Here is a 12,161-nt window from a genome sequence, read left to right on the forward strand (position 1 = left end):
AACAGAATTTCAGCTGGAAACTTTGAATCCATCCAACCTCTATCTACTCCTAAGACTGCAATTGGCATAAAGAGTGTATAAAACGTGAGGGTTCCAACGCGGGTACAGACAGCATTTGGAATGGATAAATTATCCCTTTTAGATTCAGGAACAAAAAAACAACAGCAGAATACAAATCATTAAGGGCCATGAGCAGCCCTGGCTGCTCTAATGTGTGCAGCTCAGACAGTGGGAAGAGGTAAGACTCTGACTTTTCACCTCTGGTTGTAAGAGCACAACCACACAAATCAAATTACTACAGAGGAGGAAAACGGAACTTTACCTTTTAACAGACATACCACACTTTTAATCTCTCATGCTGTTTGAAACTACTACACATCAAATAAGCAAAGGTCTTGGCTCCTTGTAACAAGACACAGGGTTGGCAAATTGGAGAAATGACAGCACAGGTTTAATTAGCAGCTACTTATGCAAACCAGGCTGGGCTACTCGTGTGCAGTCAGAAGGCACTGAGCAGTGACAGAAGTCTCTCCTTCACCCAGCATCCACAGAAGTTAATTTTCTCCTCAACTCAAATTCACAGGCACCTTTGGGAACTTAACTCACTCCAATATCTACTCTCAGCAGATGTCCAAATGCATTCCTTCTTAGCAAGTCTCACCTGCACACAGGACATCACCCATTCAATGCAAAAAAAAACAGCAACAACAACACTACCCCACAAACCCAAACAAAACCAAAACAAACACTTCAAAATTCACAACTCTAAACCAAAATGCTATCCCAAGGCAGTTTAAATAGGGATGATAATTTCACTTACATTTCCAGCAGAGGGGAAACAAACCAAAAGCAGCCTGGTTTAAACTTCAGTACAATATGCACAACGGTTTATCTCAGATTAAACACATGCAACTTTCTCACACAGAAAAGGGCTGGTGCAGCAGACATTTCGTTCACAGACTGCATTCACAAGGGCAGTTTCTGAAGAAATTTATCAGTAACTGAATAGTGAACAGCTGCACAGAATGCATTAAAATCTTCCCAAAAGTATGTCTCAGTAGGATACAGCATAATTCTGATACACTCTCTTCTGAACTTCAGCTGCTCTTCAGTCTACAGGCCTTTGCAAGCACTCCAGAAAACACAAGCACAAATTTTCTTCTCATCAATGTATCAGAAAACAGCTCTTCTACCCATGTGTTGTGGTTCATAGCAGGAATTTCTAAAATGAAGAATTCAACATCTGACTAACTTCCGTTCAGATACTGAGGCCAATGAACTTACTGCCTCCTTATCCTTAGAAATCTCAGCTGCAAAAATTATGAAGCAGGTGATTAGTTGTTTTGTACCATCACCACACGACAGAAAATTTTCTATTTAAGTAATTTATCTTCCCCATACACATTATAATCTTTACAAATACCACTGACAATACTTGTGCACTTGCTAAAGAAGAATTAAAAAATAAAATCTCTACTTCTCCATTCCACTCACACAGGCTTGAAATAGTGAGAAACCCTCATCACTTGAAGCCTGGTCTTTCACAGATTGAGAGGCAGACCTTTAACAAAGGTATTGTACTAATCACACAGGAATCAGTATCTTCTTTCTACCCCTGCCTGCCCAGAACCCATCCACACCCTCCAAGCTGATCCTGTAACTGAAGCACTGCTGCCTCTATTAACCCTCCCAGATTGCTCTAATCAGAATTGTACCTAGCTACAAATGTGACTTTCAGATCTCAGCTGAAAAAGCAATTACAGAATGTGGCCAGCTTGAGCAGCTTTGTTAGAAGCACAACACAGAGAATAAGATCAAATGATACTTGTCCAAAACGTGGGGCTGTTGTCATAGAAGCACAACCCTGGCTGGCCTCTGTGCTGGCTGAAGATGCTGCAGGTCAGCGTCTTGAATCACCAGAGGCAGACAGAGCACAAAAAATTTAAAGAAAACACCATCCCCTTGCTTAAATTTCACTTTTCCCTTTCCCCTCTAGTGAACAGAGTGAAACTGAAAGAACTTTCATGCTAATTTCTGATTATCCCTCTGATGGCAGCTCATTACTGAAGCTGTGCTCACTTCCAGCACTTGGGCTGGAAGTGTTTGCAGGGCTGCCCCTGAATTGAATCCCAAAGGCAGGGAAGAGCAGACCTTTCTCCTGGTCCTCCTCCCCTCCCCTTCTCTTCCCCACCTGTTGTCTCACTCTTGCTCCAAGCACTCCCTAGTCATATCAGCCCTGAGGACCCCGCAGAGAGGTGGTTCAGAGAACAGAGAGATCCCAGTTAAAAATAAATCCTCCTACAGCTTCTCCTGTTTTGCAGGGCTGTTTGTAAAGCTGGTTCGGTTCCTGATCCCTCATGGCTGAGGGAGCCAAGCAGAGGGGACAGAGCAGTGGGAAGTGGTGGCAGTTGCTATGCTACTGAGAGAAAGGTCCACAAAAATCACATCTCCTGCAGGCCCTCTGCACCTGGCAGAGATTCTGCAGCACAGGGAAATGGAGACAACATGCTGAGGTCAGGCAGCTCCTGTCCAAATCACCTGAAGGCTCACACAGCCATTGCTCCCAGGAGATTGTCCCCCCTCTTTGTCCAAAGCCATTTAGCTGGCAGTGTAACCCCTGCTCCCTGGACACACAGCCACAGATGCTCTTTTAGGATGGCACCAAACAGAGCAGCATCTCTGCTCTTTCACACAAATACAGTCCAAGGAGAGTTCTGTTACAGGAGACCAGGTCAAATACAGCTGGCAAAGGAGAGGCTCGTGACTGTTTCCATTTTGACTGTCTTGGACTAATCCTCAATAAAATACTTACACAGGAAAGATTTTGCTACAGGACATAAAACCCGTTACACAGGAGAGGGAAAAGCTGCCAATCAGATTGTCCTCAAGACCAGAATAAGACCTTGCATCATTTAGTTTTTTGCCTGGGTAGCCCCCATTTTTGTAGCTAAGAGCACACTTACATTGACAATCTTTTTCCCCCATATGCATTACAATGGGAGCAAGGTCTCAAACACAGCCACTTCCAACTAGTTTTGTGGGAATAGGCAGTTTTGTAGCTCTGAGATACCTTATTATTTCCCTGTTGAGGAAAAAGCCTGCAGTGTGAGCTCATCTTTTATTAGACAAAGAAACCACATAAGAGCAGGATGCTGCAAATGCTCTAAAGCAATAAAATCTTAATCAGAGCTTATTAGCCACCAAAGAATATATTCCTAGGTCAAAGTGGCTCTCCTGCCTTTAGTTTCTATTTTGGTCTAATGAATTTTAAAAGAAAAAAGCCTATTTCCCTAAAACACCTCCATGAGAAACCAGCCTTTGTTGTTTCTAGTGCTCACTGAAATGTGTCACATGGATGGATCCACACAGCCGTGCTCAATTTGTGACCAGCATCATGGTGAAGACTCAAACTGGTTTCTAGTGCAACACAAAACATCAAAGTGTTCCTGCTCTTAGGAATCACTGGAAGTGGTCACTGTAAGCCCTGCTCTGCAACATTTTTTGCCTACAGACAACTTCAGGACAAGTTTAAAGTGTTGGCTAGAAATTAACTGATATACCTCACCATTTATTTATTGCAGAAAAAAAGGCTAAGGTTGACTTTTAGTGTTGCCAGCACTTACAGTTTTGGCTACAAACTAATGGAGGGCTGATCTTTATCCTTTTATAGACAAGAAACAAGAAATCCAGTCATTACCTTGGAAGGTTACATGTCTCTTTATTAGCAACCACGTGGGTGTGTTCACAGACATGCTCTTTCCACATCCCATTCTCTCTTACAACAGTGTGAGAAAGAAGTCTGAATTTGGGAAAGAGGCTCCTTTTCTGCTGTCAGTCACCCCAGTTAACCATGAAACCTGGTCACACTGATGCAACTTACACTTCAAACTATACCCTAAGTCACATTTGCAAATTCAACTGGTAATGAACCTGTGCATTCTCTATATTACAACTTCTGAGCAGTTCTAACAATAAAAACATATTTTAATATGCTTCATTTTTAAAGCCAAAAGTGTAATTTCCTGTATTTTTCTTTTGTTATTTTGGACCAGTAACAATTTAAATGTGATGGTTTAACTGTTTGATCATCATCCACTAACACACATTTCTTTAATCAGGCAGATGACAGGAAGGGGTGAAATCACTCCTCTGTATTTCTACAGTAACTCACGAGAGGTGTTACTAACGTGCAATGTAACTTCTCAAAAGCATTAATACCTTGTGTATTTTTTCCCCAAGTCTTAGAAAGTGCATCTAAGTTTAAAATATTCTAGTTCACAAATTACACATCTATGTCTATTTTCTATTACAAAAGCTCCTTTATGCGCTCTGTCATTGGCAACTAAATACTGTTTTCTTTTTCAGAAATTAATTTCCATTCTACCAAGCAATGGCATATTTTAGAGCCAATGTGTGCTGTCCTAAGGATAAAGCTCATAAAGGAATCAAGGCCGTGACCTTAGAGACTCTTATACAAAGCTGTTCTACAAGAGAGATTTATCAGAAGCAGAAAACAGAGTATGAGCAATTAACACAACTGCTAATAAACATTGCAAGCAAGCGATAGTTACCAATTTAGATCTATAATCCATGAGAGAGATGAAGGCTTTGCTGTGAGTATATGAATCAAGAGAGTGGTCACACTGTTGAACCTGCGATGTAGAAGCAAAAGGATTACAATGATTATGATAAAGATGAATAAGAATATTAGGTAAGGGAATATTGGGTGGGCAGGTTAGGCTGGGAACATAGTGCTGTGTAAGGTCTGAGCTTCCTCCACTGAAGGTAAAGAGGAAAGTCCTGTAGTGTACAAAGAGAACAGAAACAGTGTTTGAGTTAGTGACAGATATTAGGATAACAGCAAACATTCGAAGCCATCAGTTTAGAGTTTATTAAAGGGAGATTATCTCTACTAATCTAAAATTAAAGTTCCAGATAAATCTCACAAGTGGATGGAAAACCTTGGATAGGAACCATTACACATTTCCTGAAGAAAGGCAGCAGAGCAAACAGAACCAAGAAGCAGCTGAAATCCCTCTGTACACAAGGGTGTTTTGCACAAAGCCTGGATCGAAGTCTACCACGCTGCAAAGACAACTGCAATAGGACATCTGCAACTTATAGCACATCTACACAAAAATATCTGCCTTAAAGTAATAATTATTCCGGATTTAGAGCAGAAAAATGTAACAGAACATAGCTGTCTTTTTCATGGCTGATACAATGTAAAGGCCAAGTTTGTGCCTGGTGCATTTTCCTTCCAGTAAGCCAGGGTACAGCACCGTTTGTCATCCTGACTTACATTATCTTGCCTTTTGGAGACTGCCAAAACACCTGGGCACACTCAGACCTGATGTAAATAACAGGCTGCAGCCACCTACTCCAGGCCAGAATTTGGATCACACACAGATCCTTTCTCAGGATCCACACAATTGACAATCACCTCGCTTGGCAACACGACAGCAGCCTGGTCTTGCCCAAAGTATTGCACATTTTTTGGTTACATTTCCTCCTGCTCTCACAGCCCTGCCCTCTGCAACAGCTGCTCCCTGTGACAGCCCCTGGCTCACTCCTCAGTACTGTCCAGAACCTGACTTTGGGGTGTCATCTAAACGCCACTCAACTGACAGATCTAGAACAAAAACAATTCAACTCTCTACACAGAAAGTCTATGATTATTACATTAAAAATGTGAGCTCTTCATCTTTAATAGAATTCATTTATTAATGAGTCCAGATGTCTTTATGAGAAGATGCTTGTAGTGGATTTTTTCTGGAACTTACATGCTACAAAACAGTTCAGTATATGACATATATGTCAATATATGACAACTAAAGGATGAAAACCTGTAAGCAATGTCAGTGGTTATTTATTTTCATTGCCCATTCAGATTTGGGAACACAGGCTTTAAAACAGCTTTTAAAGGATTTTTAAGAATTTGCTGGGTATGGAACACGAGTCAAGAACCAGCAGGTACCCCTTTTTTGCCATCTAACTTTACAACAACATTTGGTTTGACTGTTAGAAAGATTTCCTCAAGTTAAACATCAAGCCATGCCTCTCCCATTTCCTGAACAATATTCAACATCCTCAAAGTCCATTTCAGAGTCACAATAAAATCCTCAGGAAGGAAGAATTAGTCCTTCTAATATAATGACAACAAAAAAAAAAATCAAAGAAATAGAAGTTTCCACTTCTCTACTCTCTTCTATGAGCATTAAGTGTTTGCCACTCTCTTATTATCACAAGGTTCCATGCCTGTTGGCAAGCACAGTGCTCCAGAAAATACAGAGAAAAATATGTAATAGTAAACAAATCTCCCCTGGGAAAGGGAACCGACCCACTAACTGAACCCAGCTCAGCTCTCTCCCAGAGGATGCAAGAAAGAGGGGATTTTTACCTTCCCTATGCCCTGAAGAGTGGATGCAGAGATTTCCACAACTCCTTGAATATTCTGTTGAATTTAGGAATCCTGGAGCCAGCCAATTTCTAGTGCAAGCTGAGGCTGACCCAAATGCAGCCCTGCCCCAGAGAACAGTGCACACTGACGAGGTTAATGGCTGTTACAAAACTCACCATCCTCAAAGCCCTTCCTTCCTGTCACCAACACTGCAGCGATGGCCGAGACAACAGAAACCCAGAGTTCAGTCCCCTCCTCACTGGATCTCCAGCCTTGCAGCTCTGCCTCTTTCTCAGGAAGGAACTGGCAATAGTGAAGCACTTCCTTGCACTGCTGAACACACCAAAGGAGCAGTGACATGAAAGCACCCAGAGCAACACGCAAGATGGATCTGTACCAGCTCTGCTACAGCACACCTGTGAGTCCCTGCTGATCCTTGCCCAGCTGGAAGGCAGGGCATGGCCACATTCTGCCCTGGGATACAGCTCTCCACGGGGAAAGCCATGCCCATGCCCTCCTGCAGTGGTGGAAGATAAGGGAAGTTCAGGCATAGGATGGCACCCACCCTATCTGGAGCTAAAGTGAAATTATATGCAGGTTCAGGTAGACACCCTCCACCAACGAGCAGGAGACAGCTACAGATTTTTCTGCACCACTGAGTCTAAAATCATTCACTTATAGGTAAAAACAAGCTGCTGTCCTCACCAAATCAAGTGACCAGAGACTGGAGTTGTCTTGTAGAAACCACCTGCAAACCAGAATCACACAGAGACAGGGCCAGCTCAGGATGCCTCTGCAGTGCAGAAGTCTAATTTGCTGCCTTTTATCCTCCTCTTCCAAGCAGAAAATCTGTGATGAATACTTTAATTCATTTCTCTATGCCATGATGTTCTCCCATGCTGCAAAGTAAGCCACCTGCTAACTGGATTACAACAAGCACCCTCACACTTCCCATTTTTTAATGAGCTAATACTTCCAAACATAAACCCTATTTCAAATATCAAACACTACTGCACTAAGCTAAACACACATTTCCAGGAGCTCACTAAATATGCAGAACCCGAAGCACAAGATACATTTTTACAGCAAAAAGCATACGTGAAATGACCAGTTCAGGACATTTCTCAGCCTTAGCACTGAGAACTGCCTCAAAAAAACTACTTCTTCAGCCCAACCAGTAACAAAAAATAGACATGTACCTACTGGGGAGGGCAAAGTGGACACAAAGCCCTTCCCCAGCAGTAGAATCAGTCAGCACGATGCAAGACCCTGAACTGTGATGCTGTGACCTGCATGTTTTAATGTGGAGCTGCATGAAAACATCTGAAAATGAATGAAAAACCATCTCTGAACTACGCAGCTAACATAACTACTACACAACAACCATCCTGGTAACAAATACTAAATGCATTGCTTTGCTACACACACACGAACTACTGCTATTAAAACCTAAAGCTGGTAAGTCTTCTCACTTTGTCACCTGAAAATATATTGGGTCTGCAAAGAGGGCACCACAATTTTGGTTTATTTGTCTCTCTTATGACTTATATTATAAATTGTTCTGATAAAACTGTCCTGAAGGCAGTGAAGTCCCAGTAAATGCATATAAAACCACCTCCAGGACAGCAAGCACAAATAACAGGAAATAAAAGCCTTTTAGTTACACACTTCCATACAGCAGTGTATTGATTCAATTTTGTACCCTCTATAACCAAATACCAGTGCTCCCATGATCTGAGTACAGTTACAAACACACTGATCAAAATTATAGTTCCAGTGACATTTTTACCTTTGGAGGGGAAAAAGAAAAAACGTTCCCAAGAGAATGTTACTTGAACCCAGAGCTAATCCAGGCAACTCTGAAGCCCTGAAAACTACTATTTGCACAACTGGGAGTGCAGCACTGGGTGAGGAATAAGAAACAAAGCAGGAGAAGTCAAAACCAGATTTGTCACCAAAGAATTTCACAGGAACATGTTCTGAGAGCCTGATCTTATATTGTCTCAGGACGTGGGAAAGTACACATTAAAATTATTCTCTCCAGTTTGGTTGAGGTTTTTTTGATTTTTTTTTTTGACAAGTTACACTTAATTTAGGTCAGATCAACCTGATGCACTGCACAAGCCCAGAACACGTCGTTGCTTGTGAGAAGGAGAGGACAGCGCGGACACGGAACCTTGGGAGGCAAAGAAAGGTGAAGCCGCTGGTGCCGGTGCTGGCGATGCCGCTGCGGTCGCACCGCGCACACCCACGGCACTGCCGGGCCGCTGCCGAGCGCCGAGAGAACCGCGGGGAAAACCAACGCGTCGTCCCAGAACGCATGGCAAAAAACAAATTTAAAAAAAATTAAAAAAAAAAAAATAAAGCACACAAAAAACAAACCCACATGCGTTTTGCATGGACAAACTGGAGAGTCTGTACTTTTTATGAACTAAATCAGAAGACGGATCCGTTTGGTTTGGTGCGGTGGGCTGGCTGCCCGCGGCTATACGGGCGGTGTGGGTACGGGCAAGCCCGCTCCTCCGGCTCGGGCGGGCTGTGCGGGCAGCAGCGGGTCCCTGCCCTGCCCGAGCAGCCACGACGACAGCGGGAGCCGCGGCTCCCGGCCGTGCTCCACTGCCGAGCAGTCGGGCTGCTGTCACCTGCTCCCGCTCCCCGAGCCGGGCCCGGCCCGGCGTGACGGGAACGGGCGGGTTACACACCAGCTGGGGAACAGCCGGGAGGGCCCCGCTCTCCGGCCTCCCCCCTCCCGCCAGGCTGAGGGTATTTCAGAGATAAGGCAATATTATATCGCCTCTCACTGCTGGGAAATGTTTATTTTAGAGATGGAACTGCTGTTGCGCTCTCCGCCCCGCCGCTCCCGAGGGCTGCCCGTTACACCACACCTCGGGGCACGGAGCTCACCCGCGGGGCATCTCCAGCTTCCCCTCCCGCGGAGCCCGGACACAGCCCCGACCCTCGGGGCGAGGAGAGCAGGAGGAGTTTGTGGGTCCCGCTGGGGGCGTGAGGCGCGGAACACCGCCAGCCACCTTCGAGGGGAAGCAGCCCCGACGGCGCGGGAGGAGCCCCCTCAGAGGGGCCGCGGCTCTTACCTGCGGCGGCGGAGCGGCGGCGCCGAGCCGGGACGAGCCGAAGCGAAGCAAACCAAAGCGAGCCGAACTGAAGCGAGCCGAGCGGTCCCGCGGCCGCTGCTCGCGTGGCGGGAGCCGCCCCCCCGCCGGCACCTGGGGCGGCCCCGGGGGCGGAGCGCGGCGGGGCGGGGCGGGGGCCCGCGGGGAGCGCGGGAACGGGAATCGCCTCAGGCGAGCCCGGAGCGGCCGCGGGCTGGGAAAAGGTGCCGGGTGCCACCCAAACTTGCCATTCTTACCGCGCTTTCCGCACGGGATGGGATTCTCATCAGTAGAACTGTTAACTCTGAAGTTTGGTGATGGCCGGTGTGGCATCAAGCACTACATTTCTACTGGTGACAAGACAAAAATTGAGGCAGTGGCTGCGATCTAAATCGTTCCCATGAAGGAGGTCTGATGAAGAGGTTGTGGTGGACCCTCTTAGCTTTAAAACCCTTTAGACCCCAGAGAGACCTGACTGTGGTCTGTTCCTCTCCAGGAAACCAAAGTAGCCTTTAGACATGATGCCCTAGACAGAATGAACAAAATACTGGGTTTTTAAAAACATATTAAACATTATGTGTGGCATAACTAAGAAGGTGCTTCCCTAACAACCAGCAAAAATGGAAGAATTTAACCAAGTGCCTCAGCACAAACACAAGGTCTTGGGCCCCAGGAGAGAAGCTCCTTGTGAGGGGAGGCCAGAGCAGGAGGTGCTTAAAGGTGCTGGATTTGCAGTGTTTCTGTCTTCAGGCAGTACCTCTGAACTCAAACCCCTAAAACTTGGGGGTGCAGATGTCTTTTCACCCTGCTATGTCCTCCAGAGCACTGCTGCTTTCTTCTCAGTCTCATTGTGCCTCTTGTTTGATGTGCAGCACTCTGACTCGGCTTGGACACTGCCCACACAGCACAGGAATAATTCTGTCCACTTGCAAAAGCTTTTTGCACATCTGGTGATCTTCAGCATCTGATCCTCCACTCTGATCTTCTTGTAGGTCAACCGGCCCTTGGAGCAGCTTGAGCTTTATAACAGTTCACTCACTTTAGAGGAGTCTGACAATTGATTTATTGCTACATTTTGTCCCGGGCAGTTGACTAGTTACCAGTGTCATGGGAATGTAGAAAGCCAGGGAGTTTGGTAGTACTCTATCACTAGCACATAGCTAAGGTGAACATTTTAGGAACAATCACAGGAGAGATGCTGAGCAGCTTTAAGGACACCTCTCTGCAGATCTGAGATGCCATGCAGCTTCTCCATTTTACTCAAGTCAGAGCTATCTGCCAGCTGGCCCAGGGTACAATTCTACCCAACATCAGAGTAGTTTTCTACCCTCATCTAGAAGGAAAATGTGTATTTGCCATCAAAACCCCAACTAAAATTACTGTTATATAAACCAGGCCTTGATTTAAGCCCTAAGCAAAATAACAGCTTTGTGTATGCAACTAGAAATAATCAACAGTGTAACAAAATCACAAACTCATTACAACAAGTATTTCAAAGACAGCCTAGCAGGCTTGACACCTAAAAAAGTCTTTCCAGCTCCTTGCAATCCTCTTGTTGCTCTGGGATAGCTGATCTCTGCCAAAACGTGACTTCTCGTCAACCCAGCATGGGTAGAGCTCTTCTCTCAGTCTGCTGACTGATGCTCAGTCTAGAAAATCATTGTGATCCCAAAGCATGAGCCCTATAAGGCACCAACACAGAGTGCAAATGGCCATGGGCACATGCCTGCACCTTTGGTGCAAAGGACACATCATGGCTGAGGCTCATGGGCATCTGGCAGTGATCACCTGATTCAACAGCCCATAACCACGGCCACAAGTGCAGAGCCATTGCTCAATCCTCATTTCCAAAGGCTTTTCCAATTTCATGCAGCCCTGAAATGCCAGTGTTTACCTACCTACAAGCCCTTTCTTAGTCAGGGATAACCAAAAGAAGGCATGCACCCAGGTAATTAGGAGACAGGAGAATATGTAGTGATTTTTGCTGTCTATCACCTTGTTTAGACATGTTTCTATAATTTATGGAGTGAATAATTTTTGCTCTCCTAGTGCACTTCCCTGCCAGGTTTTAATGTTGTATGGTCATGAATTGCTGACACCACTTCCAGTGGGGGAGGTCTTTGTTATTTTAGATTTATAGATGGGGAAATAAGGAAACAGGAATAGAACTCCCACAAGCACACGGAGGTGGAAGAGCAGATGCTGTGCTTTATCTTGTTTTCTGACATGTGGATCTATCTCACTCTCTCCCAGCAGTCAGGAGAGCACATTTATCAAGCACAACATACATTCTCTACTGTTCTCTCAACATTTTAAATTCAAAACACTCCATCCTCTCACAGTGCAATTGATCTGAAGAAACAAATTTAATCTTTTCTAAAAAGGGAATTTAGAAAAATTAATTTATCAATTTATGTATTGATTTATTTATTCTCAAAGCAACAGCAGCACCAAAACAGTTAAATCAGCTGTTGTCCAGGAGAGCCAGGTGAAAACACGACACTCACAAACAAAATCCTCCTTGTTTGAACAGGCAGCACTCACCCAGGTTCTTCTCCACTTCAGTGTGGAATAAAGAGCCTGTAAGGCCCATGCTGTGTCCCCAGGATGTGTGCGAATTTCATTCCCTTTAACAGGGCTAATGCATCCAA

General features: G+C 44.9%; 1 protein-coding gene across 5 annotated transcripts in view; it reads right to left on the reverse strand.

The window, feature by feature from the left end:
* RAB3B (RAB3B, member RAS oncogene family) overlaps positions 1-9,652 on the reverse strand; it is a 48,748-nt gene extending 39,096 nt beyond the window's left edge. The window contains exons 1-2 of one of the 5 annotated variants that reach the window (XM_064428861.1): positions 9,493-9,622; positions 4,572-4,652 (exon numbers count right to left, since the gene is read on the reverse strand). In XM_064428861.1, the coding sequence (XP_064284931.1) occupies positions 4,572-4,592 (21 nt within the window). In that variant the 5' untranslated portion in view covers positions 4,593-4,652; positions 9,493-9,622. Of the gene's footprint in view, positions 1-820; positions 1,311-1,494; positions 1,636-1,715; positions 1,846-4,571; positions 4,653-9,492 lie in introns of those variants that run through there. The other 4 variants (XM_064428863.1, XM_064428862.1, XM_064428864.1 and 1 more) reach the window with 4 other exon arrangements.
* Between the last annotated feature and the right edge of the window lie 2,509 nt (positions 9,653-12,161).

Source organism: Passer domesticus, chromosome 7 (genome assembly GCF_036417665.1).
Source record: "Passer domesticus isolate bPasDom1 chromosome 7, bPasDom1.hap1, whole genome shotgun sequence".
Lineage (NCBI taxonomy): Eukaryota > Metazoa > Chordata > Aves > Passeriformes > Passeridae > Passer > Passer domesticus.